The sequence below is a fragment of the Orycteropus afer genome, unplaced genomic scaffold (genome assembly GCF_000298275.1).
Source record: "Orycteropus afer afer isolate SDZICR_OR568_19922 unplaced genomic scaffold, OryAfe1.0 scaffold00113, whole genome shotgun sequence".
In the NCBI taxonomy this organism is placed as follows: domain Eukaryota; kingdom Metazoa; phylum Chordata; class Mammalia; order Tubulidentata; family Orycteropodidae; genus Orycteropus; species Orycteropus afer.
Window position 1 is genome coordinate 4,079,334 of NW_006921700.1, and position 19,935 is coordinate 4,099,268.

General features: G+C 49.2%; 1 protein-coding gene across 1 annotated transcript in view; it reads right to left on the reverse strand.

Moving 5' to 3' along the window:
• Positions 1–19,935, reverse strand: part of CTIF (cap binding complex dependent translation initiation factor) — a 303,014-nt gene that overhangs the window by 173,272 nt on the left and 109,807 nt on the right. Inside the window, exon 6 of the mRNA XM_007943827.2 lies at positions 16,220–16,296. Coding sequence (XP_007942018.2) covers positions 16,220–16,296 — 77 coding nt within the window. The remainder of the gene's footprint in view (positions 1–16,219; positions 16,297–19,935) is intronic.

Sequence of the window (19,935 nt, forward strand, 5' to 3'; positions counted from 1 at the left end):
AATTTAAGCCTTGAGTTGCAATATTGAAAGATTCTATGGGCAAAATATTGAATGATGCAGGAAGCATCAAAAGAAGATGGAAGGAATACACAGAATCACTGTACTAAAAAGAATTGGTCAATGTTTATCCATTTCAGGAGGTAGCATGTGATCAAGAACCAATGGTACTGAAGGAAGGAGTCAAAGCTGCATTGAAGGAATTGGTGAAAAACAAGGGTCTGGGAATTGACGGAATATCCACTGAGATGTTTAAAAAAATGGATGCCCCACGGGAGGCACTCACTAGGCTATGCTAAGAGATTTGGAAGACAGCTACCTGCCAACTGACTGGAAGAGATGCATATTTGTACCTGTTCAAAAGAAAGGTGATTCCACAGAATGTGGAAATTATCGAACAATATCACTGGTATCACACACAAATAAATCTTACTGAAGATAATTCAAAAATGGCTGCAGCAGTATATTGACAGAGAACTTCCAGAAATACAAGATGGATTCAGAAGGGGATGTGGAGCTAGGGATATCATTGCTGATGTCAGATGGATCTTGGCTCAAAGCAAAGAATATCAGAAAGATGTTTACTTGTGTTTTATTGACTATGCAAAGACATTTGATTGTGTGGATCATAACAAATTATGGATAACTTTGAGAAGAATGAGAATTCCAGAACAATTAATTGTACTCATGAGGAACCTGTACATAGACCGGCAGGCTGTCATTTAAACACAACAAGGGAATACTGCATGGTTTAAAATCAAGAAAGGAGTGTGTCAGGGTTGTATCCTCTCATCATACTTGTTCAACTCATATGCTGAGCAAATAATCCGAGAAGCTGGACTATATGAAGAAGAACATGGCATCAGGACTGGGGGAAGGCTTATTAACAACCTGCAATATGCAGATGACACAACTTTGCTTGCTGAAAGTGAGGATGACTCAGAGCACTTACTGATGAAAATTAAAGACTACAGTCTACAGTATGGATTACACCTCAGCATAAAGAAAACAAAAATCCTCATAACTAGACCAATAAGCAGCATCATGATAGATGGAGGAAAGACTGAAGTTGTCAAAGACTTCATATTACTTAGTTGTACAATCAATGCCAATGGAAGCAGCAGTCAAGACATCAAAAGATGTATTTATTGCATTGGGCAAATCTGCTGCAAAAGACCTTAAACGCTGAAGAGCAAAGATATCTCCTTGAAGACTAGGATGCACCTAACCCAAGCCATGGTATTTTCAATTGCCTCATATGTATGTGAGAGCTGGACAATGAATAAGGAAGATCGAAGAAGAGTTGATGCTTTTGAGTTGTTGTGTTGGTGAAGAATGCTGAAAGTACCATGGACTGCTAAAAGTACCAACAAATCCGTGCTGAAAGAAGTACAGCTGAAATGCTCCTTGGAGTCAAGAATGGCCAGACTTTGTCTCACCTACTTTGGTCATGTTATCAGAAGGAACCATTCTCTGGAGAAAGATGTCATGCTTGGTAAAGTATATTGAGGGTCAATGAAAGAGGGGAAGGTCCTCAATGAGATGGATAGACACAGTGGCTGCAGCGATGGGCTCAGGTATAGTAGGGATAGTGAGGCTGGCACAGGCCTGGGCAGTGTTTTGTTCTGTTGTACATAAGGTTGCTATGAGTCGGAGACAACTCAATGGCACATAACAACAACAACAACATGGACCAGCGACTCTCTGGAACTTCTAGTTTCTCCCCTTCTTGAAAAGAAATGTCTATGGCAGTTATCCTATGCTTGTCCCTCCATTGTATATGGAGTATGTTGGAAGAAGATAATGTGTCTCTTTACATCGCAGACCTATGGACCCAGAGAAGCTGTACTTGAGGTGCTGTACTTAAGGAACTACACCCATGGAGCCTTATCTGAACTTAAGCCTGATTTAGATGATGAGATTCTGGACTTTGAGTTGATGCTATAATGGAATGAGGCATTGAGAGGGAAAGAGTGTACTGTGTACATAGAAAAGATGGAATCACTGAGGGCCAGAGGGTGGACTGTGATATCCAGACTCAAGATGGCTCCCAGTGGTTCCTACTTCATGGGATTTAATCCTTGTATAGTCTTCTCCTTCTCACATTGTACCAGTGTTGGTCTGTGCGACCAATAGAATATGGTAGAGGTGATGGTGTATTACTTCCAAGATTAGGTTACAAAAAGCACTAAGCTTTCACATCTTGGTACCTACCTTGGATCATGCTTAGGTTGAAGCCAGGTGTCATTATGAGTAGCCCACCTTGTAACCAATAGTCCATCAGGAACAAAGACCTGCCAACAACCCTGTGAATGAGCTTGGAAGCAGATCCTCCAGTCCCAGCTGAGTCTTCAAATGACAGCAGCCTCAGCTAACACCTTGACAACAATCTCATGAGAGACCCTGAACCAGACCCTTCAGTTAAGCTGCTCTTGTCTTCCTGACTTTCAGAAATTGTGTGAGATAATAAAAGTTTTTTTTTTTTTTTTTGGTTTTAAGTGTAAGTTTTGGGATAATTTGTTATGCAGCAATAGATTACTAATACAAACATCCATGCCAAGCTCCATTTCCAGCAAACTATCATTGGACACTGGTAGCATAGTGCCTAAGGCATTTGATTGCTAACCAGAAGTCTGGCGGTTCAAACCCACCAGCCACTCCTCAGAAGGAAGGTTGGGCAATCCACTTCCATAGTGATACTGCCTCAGAAACCCAAGGAGGTGTCGCTGTGAGTTGGATACGACTGATTCAATGGCAGTGTGTTTGATTTTTGGTTTGTATCATTGGACAAATAGCTGTGGAGGAAGTAGAAGAGTCTCCAAAACATTTACCCCCCCACACACACACACAGAGCTATAGACACAGGCAAGTGTCTACACACACACTCACATAGATACTGTCTCACACACAGCTACAAACACAAGAACAGGGAACAAGTCCTCCTTGACATGTTGCCTGCTTTCAAAGCATCATCTCATCTGAATCACAAAACAACCTTACAAGGTGGATGTCCTAGTTTATAATGAGAAGCAGGACTCAGAGAGGTGAATGGATGCCCCTGTGAGCATCACATCTAGGTACCATATTTAGTAATGGGAGGAAACAGAACTTGAACAAAGTCTGGACAACTCAGCATTCTCAAGGGGCTTTTGGCTGGAACCTGGGCCAGCAGTGGCTCAGCTTACGTGACTTCCTGGTGAAGAAACTAATGTCAAAATGGTGCTTGCCTGAAGTGGGATGGTTTTAGGCTTGTGGGAGCTAAAAATCCTGCCTTTAAAACAATATACCCATCTACCTCCCTACCCCTCACCCCCTCACATATAAACACGCTGGCTTCTCACTGTGCCCTGTCTTAGCAGTGCAGCCATTCTCTTAACTCCTTTGGGTCTTTACTGAAGGCTCCAGTTCAAATGCAAAAGTGGCCTGCCCTGGGTACCCATTAAGGATCAAGCAATGACACCCCAGTTCTCAAGATGAGATGCAGACGTGGTCAATTTGGGGGACCAGGGGCTGCTTAGGAGTGTTAATAGCACAGTGCCTAGGGCATTTGGCTGCTAACAGAAGGTTGGAGGTTCAAACCTACAAGCCAGTCTGTGGAATGAAGACTGGGCAATCTACTTCCATAAAGTTTTACAGCCTCAGAAATCCAGTGGGGGTTGCTATGAGTCAGAATTGACTCGATGGCAGTGGGTTTGGTTTTCTTTTCGGTAGGGGTTACTTGAGAGTAATGGGAGGTAGGGGTTCATTCTGGCCATAAGGGCAGTAAACAAGGAAGCCAAAGTGTTTTCCCCAATTGCTTAAGGCCAGTCCTGCTCATAGAGTAAGGTGCCACAGTAAAACAACAACAATAAGCAAACATTAGTGCTTTGGCCAGGAAAGGGCTCCCAAGACCCATCTGCTGTTCTCGGAAGGAGAGTGGGAATGGGATTCGTTTGTGAGGACTTGGGAGGCAGCTGGCCCTGGCCTGCTCTGCCTAGAGAGGACCTGTGATCACCTTCCTTCCTCACCCCTAACTGTGGTTCTCCAACCTTCCGGAATATCAGGGCAAAGCCAGAACCTTGTCCTCTGCCTGTCCTGCCCAGTCCCTGCCCAGCACCTCAGAGCCCCGGCAGCTCACAGTCCACAGGCGCCAGGTTTCCTGCTCAGGGTGACCAGGCTGCACCATCTGCTCCCTGGCACACCGAGCAACCTGGAACAAGGGTTTGTTGCAGCCGCCCAGACGGCCGGACCCAACAAGCACATGGCCCCATATGGTTGGCTTTTGCTTTTCCCCAAAAAACATTTCTCATCTCTTTTGCAAGGCCACGTACATGTCTTTTTCTGAGTTCAGTGTCAGCCTTGCCAGGCACAAAGGCTGAAATTGGATCCTCCAGCCACCCAATCCTGTCACATCAGAACTAGAGGGCCTCCCCGTGGTGCTGAAAAGAGGGAGTGTTCAGACAACTCAAAAACAGTCCTATTCGGAGGAGGGTGCGAATTCGGACAAGTCCACCTCACCAGGGCGTGGTGATCTGAGGAGCATACCGGTCTCAGTGGATTTGGACATTCATGGGGGGCATTCAGCCAGCCGGGGGGGTCCTCACACACACACACTCTTGAGGCAAACTCCCTGGAGCCCAAGTTGGGGCAGATTAAGCGGCTGGCAAACCCTGACGCTGAGTCTGCTTTTGTTCTTGGCATATCTGTCCAGTTTTAGGGATGACTCGGGAGGCAGGGGGCTCACCCTCCCATACACGAAGGACGAGGGCCCTGGACTTTCTCGAGCCACCTGCCCACCTCCGAGCCCCTTGGCTGCATGCTGCACCTGCTCCAGGTGAGCCAGGGAACCTGAGCAGGGCAGGGAACGCTCTCTCAGTCTGTGACTGCCCTGACCCACTCCTTGTATTGTAGGAAGTTCAAGGAAGAGGATAAAGGGACAAAAAAGGGCTGGAACAGTGAAGAGTGGAGGGGAGCGGAGGGGTGGGTAAAGCTGTAGAATGACAAGGGGCAGCAATGGTGGAAGTGGGGTGAGAAAGGTCCAAGGCAGAGGCCCAGGCAGCACCAGGCAGGAACGAGCTTGGTTTGTTCGGGGAACCAAGAGCAGACTGGGGCACGGAGAGAGGATGTGTGGCAGGGTGGGAGGAGGGCATATCTTCCAGGAGGCGTGGGAGGCACAGGTAAGGCTGGCTCTGGTCGGGGATTCTGAAGGCCTATTTGAACACATATACATTTTTCAAAGAAGCCCTGGTGGTACAACTAAAAAGTTGATGGTTCGAACCTACCCGGCAGCTGTGTGGGAGAAAGACCAGGTGATCTGCTTCCATAAAGATTACAGCCTAGGAAAAACCCTATGGGGCTGTTGTCAAGTGCTGTTTATGCGTCAAAAATCGACTCAGCATCACCCAGCAACACAACGACACATTGTTCAATAATCCCTCCAAAAATCTCCACAGTGTTCACGTCCTGGGACTGCACCTTTTAAACTCACCGTGAATGACTAGTGAGTGTGAATGTCCAAACACAAGGTGGACCTACACAGCCTGTCATTGGTGTGGGTCTCTTGAGGTGTCTGGCTCTCTGTCTAGGCCTCCTTGGGAAGAAGCGGTAGCCATTCAGCCCACATCCTGAAGGGCATTCAGACCCTTGCAGGTGCTCAGACAGCTGTAGACAACAGCACCAACTGTCACGTCAGAGGCAGTCACACCAGGGACCCAGGTGACACCTCAGTCTTTCCTATGGGGGCTAAGGACAGCACCTTTGGGAGACCCAGGCTTGTCCCCTTGAGTTATTTTATTTCTATTTGCTGGTGTCTTACCTAATTGAGTCCTTGCATCACTTCTGGAAACCAGGACTTCCCAAAATACTCCAACCATAATAGAGGCCACCTTGGCTTCCCCAAAACACACGCATTGGAATAAATGGCTAAAATTAAATTACTGGGAAGACTCGGAAATAACTTTCACAGCTCAGGGTAAGCGCTGACCCAGGCAGGAAGGCTCCATGGTATTTTTAAAACCTGTGCCCCCGTCACTGCCGGGGAGCCTTGGGGAATACAAGGACCCTTATGTCTTAGAGTGGCTTTCCCAGGATTAGAGGGTGCTGGCAGCTGAATGAAGCTCCTGCCGCCCAATCCCCCTCCTCTGAGAGTGGCTGACCACCCTGTAACTCACAGCACCCTTCCTCCAGCCTTACTGGGTGGGGCCTCACAACCTGGGACATCTCTGGTCTATTGCAGGGACTTCCTAAATAGGTCCACCCATGAATCATCCAGACCAGGGGAGGGATCTATGGGCATTGTTGACCGAGCAGGAGGGTCAAGAAGGGTGAGGGTGGGCGACCTTGTCTGAAGTCTCACCATTCCCTTTGAGTTGTGTGCTAGCCTTCCCCCCACCACCCCGGCCCATGTGAAAATAGCAGCTCCCACCAGAGTCTCTAACCCTCTGTGCATATGGGTTACTAGGGGAGTGTAGGTGGAAGGAGGCAGGGGACCCAAAAGAGGGAAGCAGAGGACATGAAGAGACAGAAGAGAAGGTCCCCAGCAGACAGCTGTCAAGAGCACCATCTGTGAGGCCACACTGCTTGGGTGGAAATCCTAGTTCATCTACTGTTCTGTTCCCTAGTGCCACTCTGAGAGGAATATACCACAAATGGGATGGCCTTAACAAGCAGGAGTTTATTCTCTTATAGTTTGGGAGGCTAGAAGTCCAAGTTCAAAGTGCCAGGCTCTAGGGAATGGGTGAAAGCCCCTCAACCTTGGGCTTCAGCTCTGCCTCTTGCTCCCAGTACACTGAAGCTAGAAGCATCTCTTCACTCAGATAGCTGCTGGGTGCTGAGACTGACAAGCCCAAGGTTGACAAATAAAATGGCACAGTCCTGATGTTATCAAACCACATGGCAGGCCATTAATTCAAGTCCATTGTAAGTCCCAAGGTCAGCAGAGCACAGCAGGCTGCTGACCAATGACACGGCTACATGCTGGGTCCAAGCATGCCATAAGCTTGAGACCATTCCCAAAGCTGTTTCTTACATACAGGAAGCAGACCACATCCCTAAAGCAGCTACTCAGTTGCTTGTGGTAGGTCCCACCATGGAGATGATTGCCAGTCTTATCACGGGGAACAACTACCACCAGCTGCCCAGCCACTCAACCAGGCCCAGCCAAGTTGACACACAGCCTTAACTACCGCATCTACTTCTAGCTGTGTGACTTCTGGCAAGTTACTTCACTTCTCTGTGCAAGTTACTGTCCTGTTCTGTTGAATGGAAATGATAATCGTATCTCCTCCCTAGGGGTGTTGAGAAGATTATACGAGGGAGTATCTGTAAAGGGCTCAGAACACTGCCTTGAACGTAGCACATACCCAGCAAGTGCTTGTTAAATCGCTGAGTAGCTTCCAGGCTGAGCCAAGGGCAGGCCAGGTTCACCTGTGGGTCCAGGAAAAAGGCCCTTTGTATGACTGGGATGCAGAGCTGGCCTGCTTGGTCAGGTGCCTCATGCAGCATCCCAACTCAGGTGACCAGGATGCAGGGAGCAGGCTCCGCCAGACATGGTGGGGTGTGTAGGGTACAGACCTGAACCCGGTTTAGGGGATGAAAGATATACACAAAGGATGAAAGAGTAGCAGAGGTGGCCTCGCCTTTCTGGAACTTACCATGGCGAGGGCACATGGGCTGAGATGAGGATACAGGGACACTGGATATACTCACGCCCCTCTACCTCTGAAGTGCCCCTCAGTTTGGCCACTCTCACTCCACGGGATGGAATACTCCTGAGAAGTGTTCTTTTCCCATCTTCAGTTCTATTTCCTTCCTTTAAAGTTATTATTGTGTTGAAAAATGTATGGAGACATAAGAAAACATTTGCATTTTAACCATTTTTAAGTGTGCGATTCAGTGATAGTCACTGTATTTGCCGTGTTGTGTAACCATCACCACCATCCACATCCCAACGTTTTCCTACCACCCCAAACAGAAACTCAGGGCCCCCTGAGCAATCATTTCCCATTTTCCCCTCCCTGCACCCCTGGTAACCGCTCATAGACTTTAGTCTCTATGCATCTGCCTATTCCAGATTTTTCATGTAAGTGGGCTTAGGTAATATTTGTCCTTTGAGGATTGGCTTCTTCCAATCAGCACATGTTTTCCAAGTTCACCCATGCTGTGGCATGTATCAGGCCTTCATTTCTCTTTACGGCTGAGTAATATTCCATTGTATGGATAGACTGCATTCTCTTTGTCATAGTCAGTTAACGAACATACTCTTCTGAATGCTACCCTGTGACATTTTACAGCTGGGGTCAAGAACACCATATGCCATATGACAGGGCTAAAAGGGGCAATCTGCTTCTGTAAAGATTTACTGCCTTGGAAACCCAATGGGGGTCGCTATGAGTCAGAATCGACTCAACGGCAGTGGAGTTTTTGGTAGTGGTGTAAGGGACGGCTTTGGGCCACACCACAGAGGATAAAACTCTAGATTCTGTAAATCCTGGTTCTTTCCTTCCCTGCACATGGGGCAAAGGGGTCCTAAGAGTGAGTATCAGGGCAATGTGGGGTCTCTGGTTTTCTGAGGGTGTACTCGGAGTCAGGGACCAGGTTGGATTCCCTACATACCGGCCACCACACTCCACTACCAGCATCCCTGTAGGATGAGTATTGGTGTTGCAGGAACCGAAAGAATGGGAATGGGGAGGCTTCTGGTTTTCCCAAGATCCCCACCCCCGCTGGTGAGGGCTGAGGTGACCCTGAGGCCAAGTGGGCTGACCCAGGGCCTGGGCTGCCCATCACCACACTGGTCGCAGGGAGAGTGGGGTGACTGGGTGCGAGAGGCTTGACCGCTTGGGGACTTCACTGTTGCCTATTTCCTTCCACTCCAGTGAGGGAGGAAAAAGTCGCGAGTTAGCATTTGTCAGCCAATCTCCAAACGCCCAGGATTCCAGCAGAAGACTCCCTGGAGGAAGATTAATTAAACCAGCTTAGGGGGCTGGCCCCTGGGGTGGCCAGTCTCTGGGGTGTCTACTCTAGTTCCTGTCCCAGGCACACACCCAGCGGGGATGGCATTTCTCTCTCCGGGGCCAGCCTTCCTGGTTAGTGTTCTCTCAGCCTCAGGGCCACGAGGCACGTGTCCCTCCCTCTTTCCAGTCAGCTGTCTCACCGCAGGTCTCCCTTCTTTGATATCTAGGGATTAAGGGGCCCGAAAATTCCCATCTCTGGAAAAGGGGCACAGGACCACCCAAGGAAGAGTAGGCACAGAACTGGGAGGGGCCGCTGCCAGGGTGGGCGGGCCTGGAACCTAGGCTCCGCCTGGTGAGTTGCAGGCCACCTCTTGTGCCTGCTCAGCCTCCAAGTGGATGTGGGTTTCAGGTCAAGGAATGTGCTGGTTCTTCCCGAGGAGGGGGACCCAAGGCTTCGTATCCCCATGGAAACAGGTGCTGAGGGCAGGTCCTGAGTGTGGAGCATGCAGCAGGGCAGGGGGCAGGAGTGTGCAGGGGCAGAGGTTCCACTCAGCAGCGAGTCACGGGCCAGCCTTGGGAAGTTCTGTGGCAGCCTGTTCTGCCCAGGGTGCTGGGCGAGGCAGCTGCGTGCTGCAAGGGTCCTCTGGGTCGTCAAGCTTTGTACCAAGGCTGGGAGCTTCTCTGAGCTCACCAGGGGCTCCACGCAACACAGACCTGAACGTCTGGCTTGAAGAAATGAGCTCTGTCTTCCTGAGCGAGCTGCTGGGGGTGGGCGTGGGGGAGGAGGAGAGAGATCCAAAAATACTCCCAATCTGACTCATTCTGCTTAGAATCTGACAGGGCTGCCTGCCAGGTGGGGGTTTGCCTGTCCTATTTTCTTATCTATCTTTAGCAGGGACTTAATGAGGGCAATTTCCTTGCTAGGATGTGAAGACAAACCAGGGGCAACGTGAGCGTGGATCTGTCTCGCTCTCCCCAGGGCTCCCGATGACAGATGACAATGACAGTCACTGCAGGGCTGAACATCTGGGAGGGCTTCAGGCAGGGTGTCACCCCAGATGGGGCAAATACGGCCACTCAATGACACCCAGTGACACTCTGCTGGCAGCAACCGTGGAGGGCATGTCTCCCACTCACCAGTCCTCCCACCACCGTCTCTCAAACAAAACGAGCCACTAGGGCTTGGAATTCCATCACTCACAACATAGTCCTTTACCCTCAGCATCACATATGCTGAGGGCATGTGAGACCACAGAAAAGTGTGCAGGGCTCTGAGTTCTCCTCTTCCTGCCTGAAGAATGGGGTAACACAGTTCAGGATAAGAGGTCACAAATGACCCCGCTCATGTCTGAGGAATTCTGGAGAACGGACAAAGTGGCAGATGTTGCTAGATGCTCTGACTCATGGCGACCTTATGTAAAACGTAACAAGACACTGTCTAGCCCTTCATCATCTCTGTGGTCTGCTTGAGTCCATTATTGTATTACTGTGTCAATCCATCTCAGTAAGGCTTTTCCTCAGCCCTCTATGTTACCAACCTATATACATACACACAGGTTAGGTATATGTAGCTCCCATTTCCAAAAATTAGAAAAATATAGATATCATCTCTCTCAAAGAGATGCCCACATGCATGGTTTGGAAGAAATGAGATGATCACTAATATCTCACACAGGTTCACACAGACCAAGTTGAGACCAAGCTTGCATTCCTTTTTGAAAGGGTTCCTAGCCTGATACCCTTGGGGAACCCTGCAAACATTGACTGCAGGAATCTCTGCCAGAGCTTGCCAAGTCACTCCATCTTGGGATCTGACTTGTCCATGCAGAATTTTCAAAATAGAGATACAATACACGTACCACAAAATCCATCCCTTTAAAGTATCCAATTCAGTCACCAACTTGTGCAACCATCACCACCATCTAATGCCAGGGGTTCTCGTTGTTATCAGTGACTTAGATGATGTCACAGAAAGCTTGCAGAAGCAAATCTGATGGCGAGCACTGATCTTGTCCACAGTGAAGGAGCCTGGCACCCAGCGAGAATGGGGGTCCGTGGTGGCAGGGGCAAGAGACGGGCTGGGATTTGTAATTGGTTCTACGATTAGAGAACGCCAAGCAACCATCAAGGTCACTTGTAGGAAGGACATGGGCAGTGAGAGCTGCTGGAGGCTCTGACACCTCCTTGCAGAGCTCAGCATGTGGCCCAACTTGGCACCACCTGGGGACCAAGGGAGGGGGCTGGCACTAGGACCATGTGGAGCTCACTCCTCAACCTGGCTCACCCCACAGGGCCATCTGACAGTAGCTGGGAATGGCCACGGCATTCTTTTCTTTTCAAATCTGCTTTGCACATGGAATAAATGAACTGTTCTGAGACCTCACTTAATGAAACAAATTAATTTGGAGAATGGCTCTCCTGTCTCCCTGGCTGCTTGTGTCCCTGTGATGGACCACTCAGGCCTCCATCAGCTGCTCCACTCTAATTGTGAAGAGACAGGCCCTGGGGGCTGCAGGGTCTTCTGAGACAGCAGGCAGTCCCGGGTGTGGCTCGAAGAAGCCAGCAGACTCTGGCTTTGCCTTCCATTTAGCTCAGGTGTGTGTGGGGGGCCAGGGAGGGGGGAAGTGGCAGCCGTGGGCTCTACTCATTTGGTTGTGTTTCTAGGGAATGATGTGGGCGCGACTTCTGGGGAGGGTGGGGAAATCCCTGGGTTTGGCACCTGGGTAGCTGCAGTCTGCACACTCCCCTCATCCAGACATCCTCCTGTCTCCATCCCTAATCCTCCTTGTGTCTCCTGGCTTATTCAGCTCACACCTCCTCCAGGAAGCACTCTGGAACCACCCCCATAATTGCTCCTATCTTGGAACCTCCTCAGTATTACCAAATCCACTGCCGGGAGTTGATTCTGCCTCACAGCGACCCCATGTGTCACAGAGTAGAACTGCTCCACAGGATTTTGTTGGCTATAATCATTATGGAAGCAGATCACCAAGCCTTTCTTCCGTGTGCCACTGGGTGGGTATGAACCACCGATCACTAGGTTAGTAGCCAAGAGCAAACTGTGCCACGCAGGGACCATGTCAGTACTAACATCTGCATGGTACACAATTGTGCATAACTTTCTGGTTGATTCTGAAGTCAGAGTCTCATTTCCAAGCTACACTGTCAGGGCCCTTGCTAGTATGGGGACCTTGAGAGCAGGGACCATGCCTGGCTGTCCTCTCGTGTCCTCCAAGCACAGAGGATTGCAACTGCTAGTAACTCCTAGCGGAAGAATAAACAGTGCTCTGTGGGGTGCTCGCTGAGATGTGCCCCTGGGCCCTCACCAGGATGAAGTACTGCTGCCTTTACCCTCACAGCCCTGTCCCTGACAGTTGTCCTGCTTCCAGATAATTGAAGTCCTTAAACTGTGTGGCTGCCTGAAAGAACTCTCTATGTTGGATCAAACTGACAACAACAAAAAGAAACCCAAACTCACGATTCTGACTCATAGTGACCCCCTTTGGGTTTCTGAGGCAGTAAATCTTTATAAAAGTAGATTGCCCAGTCTCCCTCCTGTGGAACGGCTGGTGGGTTTGAAACACCAACCCTCTGATTAGCAGTCAAATGTCTCAGGCACTGTGCCACCAGAGCTCCTAAATTGACAACAGCAACTCAAAAGGCTAACAGGAAGCTTAGAGGGCAATGAGTGTAGCCTAATGGGGTAGGAACAACTCAGAAAAGGAAGGTGAGAATGGGTGCACAACTCGAAGAATACAAACAAAGCCACTGAATTGTACATGTAGACTGTTGGATTGAAGTAAGCTCTGCTGTGCATATTCTCAACAATAACAACAAATAAAGTAAGTTATTAAAAAAAAAGGAAAACACGACGGCCACCTACTCTTCTCCCAGAAGCGCCGTAGTGTGGACTCCATGGCCTCTCCAGGTCATGGAGGGAGCTGGGCCCCCCATGTTCTACATAGTGATGAAGAAGGGGTACATCGACCAGCTCAGCCATTGCTCACAACACATTGTCTGCCAGGAGCTGCAGAGCCCGACCCCTGAAAGTCAAGATGTTCATGCCTCAAGGTTGTCTTTGGTCCAGCTGAAAACTCTTGCTTCTGCTTAAGCTGATTTCCTCTGGTTTGGGCCCTTTGAACACAAGGCAGTGACTGTCCGTCCCTCCGTATAAACTGTCCATGTTCTTTCCCCTGAGTCTCTTCTTCCCTGGCCCCAGCCTTTAGCCTTTCCTCACAAGACATAGTTTCCATCCCTTTAATCATCTTTATTGCCTGGCGTTGGACCCTGTCCCAGGCCCACATCCTTTTCGAGCTGTGCTGACCTAAACCGGGCGTTAGCGCCAGCAGGGCTCGGCGGAAGTGCAGCTTCCCAGCCTGTGTGTCGTGCGCCTCTTCCTACACTCCTGGGCCATGCCGCTGCTTTCCGGAGTCCTGGCACTGTCCAAGCGCTTAACAGACTCCTGCTGAGCGAGGCGGCCTGGCCCAGAAACAGTCATGTGGGCTGACTGGCCACTGAGCAGCCGCCTGCCATGGCCTGGGCCTTGAGATGTGGGCCAGAGGGTGGCTTCTCATCCGGAAGTTTGGGGACAGCCAACATCTATGACATACATACCCTCGGTGCTCTCTGCCATTAGGGACACAGGCAGGGAAGGAAGGAGACACCAAGCCTGTGCTCTCCCTCAAACCTCTCTAGTTCCATAACCCCCTAGGCCTCCTTTAGGTGATGCTATTTCTTCCCTCTGTCAGGACCTCGAGACCAGGAATTAGCCTGATGCCACACAGCAAAAAGGCAGCACATACAATGCGATGAACCACCTTCCAGGCAGCCCACGGCTTGGCCCACCTCTCTGCACTCAATTTCCCTTCTGACACCACTACGCAATGTGTGTGGTGAACCACCTTCCTCCCAGCAGGCGGCACCTTCCCTGTCCTTGTGAATGGTTTCAGGCCCACCACATCCACCTGCCTGTCACCAGGCATCTGGGTGTCCAGTTCTCCCCCAACACCACAAGTTGTGGCCACCACATAACACTCCTCAGGGCCTTTATGTGAAGGGACAGCTCAGGGTCACTGCTCAGCCTCAGCCCTCAGCCTCAAGGAGCTTGTCACCCAGGATGAGAGGAGGCACTTCTGATGTTCTGAGCAAGGGCTGTGAGCTGGCTGCTTCACTGCTCTCTGAGGACATTCTATGCTCATTAAGGGTAAAACCTCGAGTCACCTTTATCTAAGAAACAATTCCCTATAGAGGAATACCCCACTCCAATTCCTCAGTCAGAGCTTTTTCTTTTCTCATTTTTTTATATTTCCATCCAGAAATAATTTATGTCTATTCAAGCAAAAAATATATTCCAACCTCCCCACACACACAGCTTTTGTGCAAATGGTCAAATATTACAAACATTGTTTTACACCTGGCTTCACTTAGAACAGATCTTCAAAGCCTCTTCTTATAAGAACTCACTGCCGTCGAGTCAATTTTGACTCATAGTGACCCCTCCTTGGGTTTCCGAGGTGGTATCTCTACGGAAGTAGATTCCCCAGTCCTCCTTTCAAGGAGTGGCTGGTGGGTTTGAACCGCTAGCCTTCTGGCTAGCAGTCAGATGCCCTAGGCACTACACACTTCCAGCTGGCCCAGGCTCAGTTGCTTGCTCCTATTCAGGGCTACCTCACTGTGCGTTTTGGGGTCTGCGTATCTGGCCTTTTCTTATTACCCAGGGCTCTGAAGTCCATGGAAGAGCTTGGTCCTGACTTAGTTTAAGTGACATTCTCTGGGCATTTGAGAGCAGTAGCATGTGCCATGCAGGAAAAAGATGTGGCAGTCTGCTTCTGTAAAGATGCCAGCTACCGAAATGCTACGGGGCAGTTCTATTCTGTCCTCTATGGTCTGTGTGGCCAGACTTCGCCTCACCTTCTTTGATCATGTTGTCAGAAGGGACCATTCCCTGGAGAAGGATGTCATGCTTGGTAAAGTGCAGGGTCAACAAAAAAGGGGAAGGCCCTCAACGAGATGGATCGACACAATGGCTGCAATGATGGGCTCAGGTGTAGCAAGGATTGTGAGGCTGGCACAGGATGAGACAGTCTTTCATTCCTTTGTATATAGGGTCACTATGAGTTGGAGATGACTTGATGGCACCTAACACACACACACACACACACACACACACACAGGGTCCCTATGGGTTAGAATCAGTTGATGGGTTAGGACATGCCCTTGCTGATTGTGTGTTGCCTGTTGCAGCAGTACTGGCCCATACCAGGGCTGACGGCCTATTTGAGTTCTCTAGTGCTGCTATAACAAAAATAACACATATGTATGGCTTTAACAAACAGGGATTTATTCTCTTACAGTTTAGGAGGCTAGAAGTCTGAGTTCAAAGTGCCAGCTCTAGGGGCTGGGTGAAAGCCCTACCACCTTGGGCTTCAGCTTTGCCTCTTGCTCCCAGCCCATTGAAGCTGGAGGCTTCTCTTAGCTCAGGCAGCTGCTGGCTGCTGAGGCTGACATGCCCAAGGTTGACAAGTAAAATAGCACAGTCCCAAGATCAGCAGGCCACACAGCACTAGTTCAAGTCCAGAAACCATCCCAAGATCAGCAGACAACATGGCAGGCTCCTGAATGAAGACTTGGCACATGCAGGACCCAGATGTGCCAAAAAGAAGCTCAAGATCACTCTCAAAGTGTCTCTTTATATACTGGAAGCAGACCACATCCCCAAGGCAGCTACTCAGCTGCTCTAGTAGATCCCACCATGGAGCTGATTAGCAGTCTCATCATGGGGAACCACTACATCCAGCTGCCCAGCCACTCAACACCAGGCCCAGCCAAGTTGACATACAACCTAAACTATCACACTCCCCATGATGGGGGTGGAAGGAAGATGGAGACTCTTGGAACCGTGAGCTCCGGGAGCCTCCTGGAGGTCATCCTTCACATCATGGAGTCAGTTATGTCCTCATCCTCAACACTGCTATTGATGCTGCAACATCAGTGGAAAGAGTTTTTTCCCCCCAAATTGCAAAACCTGGACTCCTCCCCAGGAAGAAGACATACCCCCAGAAGGATGTGCCCAGAGCCAAGTTCCTGAAGGGATCCATCCTTGGGTCACCCAAGGGATATGTAGCCACTACTGTGGAATCCCCAACTCATAACCAACCCCATTGTCCCCATCTCATCTCATCATTATCAGCTGATGATGGGAAAAGCAAAACACAGCCTGGAACAGACATAGCTACAGCTGGGCGGCAGAGGAAAAGAAAATCCAACGCTCCTGGTGGAGTGTCTCCTACCTTCGGTCGTTTCTCCTCCTTCGGAACAACTTCTTTGTGTGTGCAATCTCTGCTTCATGTGGCATCGGGTGGTAGCCCTGCATCACGAGGGAGAGAGGAGATCATCAGTGATTTGCACAGAAAGCAAAGACCTTCTGGGACTGAACTAACCATAACCACATCTATGACAAAAAGGTTGTGGAGTTTCGAGAGACAGACTGATGAATAAATCCAAACTGAAAAATGGAAACTCCTACGGCAAATGAGCTTGCCACCAGGGGATTATGCTGGAACTGCAGATGGCGATGGGACAGAAGGGACCTTAGAATCCGTCATATCCAATCCCTCCAATTACGGATGAGAACGCTCAGCCTCAGAGAGGCGAGTGAGCAGGTTCAAGGTCCTGCAGAGAATTAGCGACAGAGCTGGGACCAGACAGTGAAGTTAGTTCATTGGTTGTAGGACTCAGAAGAACTAACTTTACTAAGCCTCACAGTTCCTGATGAAACAGGGATGGATGCTCAGACCTTCTGGTCCAGAGTGTTAAGAGGATCAAGGAGATGAACCTGCACCCCAGAGCTCCGTGAAGAGGAAACGTGCTGAACCAGGTCTCCTTATCCCAATTCAGGCTCCCCTTGGGCAATTTTTACACAAGACCTTCCTTCCTTATACTGTCCGGGGACTATTTTAGGGAAGACATGCAAATAGCTGCATGTGTCTTCAAACTTTAAAGGCGGGACTGCAGCATATCCTAAGGGTGGTCTTTTTACCTCTAATGACAGCAATTACATATACACGTTGACAACAAGGTTGGACAGAGATCCTCTACCCATAAATGAGGCCAATCCTGCAAATGCCAGGCTCCAGGCACAATTATTTGCAGGGGATGGAAAACTAGTTGCAGTTGTGTTGACCTTCAATTCCTGGAGACCCCAGGTGTGTCACAGAAGAACTGTGTGTCAGAGTTTTCAGTGGCTGATTTTTCAGAAGCAGATTGCCAGGCCTTTCTTCTGAGGTGCCTCTGGGTGAACTTGAACCTCCAGCCTTTTGGTTAGCAGCCACCCAGGGAGCTCTTACCATCTCCTTCCCCTGTGCCCTGCTCCTACCATCATAGCCTCCTCCTACCACCACCAAAAGTATGTTCTAGTAGGAGCAAGGGGTGGGGGGAACACTGCCATTCTGCTATAAGCAGCTTTCGGTGGGGAAGGAGGTACCTAGGCCTGGGGTTCTGAGAAGAGGGGGTGGTCTGGCTGGGGCCTGGGACACCGAGTACAGGCCCTAATGCACAGTGCACAGCCTGAGTCTGACCCCCCACCCCACCACCCACAGGATGGCTGCCCTGCTGAGAGGGCCAGGGGTCACAGTATGGGAGAGGGGCGACAGAGTCCCATCCTCTGGGGAGTGGTCAATGGAGTCCATCTGGCCCAATCTCACATTTGCAGAGAGAGACTGAGGCGCAGACTGGGCACACATGAATTAGGGTCTGACAGTTGTGGGGTTGGCTGCCCTGACCCCTTCAGTGGGGGCACAGGTAGCCCTCTGGTTTGGCTCTACATGGAGGGCCCAGCCCCCAACCAAGGGGAGGACGAATAGACATGGACAGTCCTGGCTGTGCCCAAAGTAACCAGAAATGGAGAGTTTCCCAGGAACCAAGGGGGTGGAAGACAGGCTTAGGACGACGCAGGGACTCTGGAGTTATGGGCACTGAGCCTAGACCCCTATTGAATCCAGGGGAGAGAGGACATTCCAAAAATACATAGTAAAACCTGCGAAAGGCAGAACCTGTGCAAGGCAGAAACCTGTTAGAGAAGGAAAAGGCAAATATTTTCCACTAAACGGAGAGTGATAGAAAAGTGGTGACTGGCTTTTTTGTTGGATTCCTGGAGTGACAAAACAGCTATGAACAGGAGTGTGTGGCATGTCCATGGGGACAATGTAATCTCATGTGGTGACCTCCTCCAGACCCTGCCTGATGCATCTCTTTGTTGTAACTTTCCTGGTTAGGGGGGAAAAAAAGTGGTGACTGCACCCTGTGGACAATCAGTGAGACCCAGGAAAACAAGGCAGTCCCCTTGAGTTCCAGCTCTCACAGGGTTCAGTGTATTTTATTAACAGCCCCGATTCCCAGTTCCCAGTCGCTGTCTTTCTCACCTCCAACAAGCTGGCCACAAAGGCATGAATGAATTCCAGGCTCTGGTCAGCCACAATGGGCCTCTGGGGCCTTAGGATGTGCTTTGTTTAACGGTTTTCTCAAAGGATATTATTTTCTTTCTTTAATACAAAACACAAACAAGGAACAACACCAAGTCTTCCTCTCTCATTTCCCCTCTCCCCACCCTGATCAGGCTCCGGGTTGGCCCCCTCCCTACCTCCCTCTGGCCGCTCCAGGTCACTCCAGGAATGCAATGGGTGTTTCCCAAGCAGACAATAGACAGGAAGTTGAGGCTCCCCCCGCCCCAGTGGGTAGCCTATGAGCAAGATCTAGAGGGAGCTGTTTGCTAAAACCTGACGTTTCACGATCCCACATCCAGGTCTCAGAGTCTTGGGTTCTGGCCTGTATCCTGGCCTCCTTCCCCAACACAATGGCAATAGCAATGGGGAGCTGGCCTTGGGACAAGAGCATGGAGTCTTAGCTCTCCAATGGAACTCAGTATGGTCAGTGGCTTCTAATGAAGCTATTGCTCTGCTCCCTGTGTGCTTCCTTCCATCCACCTATTCATCCATCCATCTATCCATCATCCATCCATCCATCCATAATCCACTCACCCATTCTTCCATCCATCCATTTACCCACACATCCATCTATCCATCCACATGCCCACCCATCCATCCATCATCCATCTACCTACCCACCCATCTACCCATCCATTCCATTCTTCCAACCATCCATCCACAATCCAGTCACACACCCATTCATTCTTCCATCCATCCATTTACCCACACACCTATCTATCTATCCATCTATCTATCCACATGCCCATCCATCCCACAAAAATAAACATACATATATATATATATATATATGAGTTGGGTCCGACTCGATGGCACATAACAACAACTATATATATATATATATATATATATATATATATATATATATATATATGATATTACAGTTAAAAACTCTGGAGTTAGACTGAAAGTGTGCAAATCTTGGTTCTTCCTCTTGATGCCTATGTGACTTTGTGTAGTGATCTAACCTCTATGTGTTTCAGTTTTCCACATCTGTAAAATGGAGCTCATAATATCAGTCTCATGGGGTCCTTGTGAGAATTAAATGAGTTAATAAACATTTACTTAGAATAGTGCCTAGCATTTAGTAAGCTTCAATAAGCATCTCCATTTTAGTGTTGTCATCGTCATCGTCAACACCATCATCAACTTCATCATCTCCCACATGATCCTGGGCCTCTATAGAAGAATCTTTGATCGAAAAGGAAAATACGGAACGGAATTTCAAATTCTCATGGACTCTAGACTTCCTGGAGCCATGAAGCTTGGATGGACTCCTGAAACTATTGCCCTGAGATAATCAAACCTTAAATCAAAAATATCCCCTTATGTATTCTTAAAACCAAATAACAATGTAGCTTAACTAGTAAAAAATGTCTGCTTTGACCATTTTGCTCTTTTAAGAATTACTTACAGCTCCAGCATTAGTAGCAAAATTCAACAAGACAGAAAATAAATGCTGGCAAGGTTGTGGAGAGATTAGGACTCTCATACACTGCTGGTGG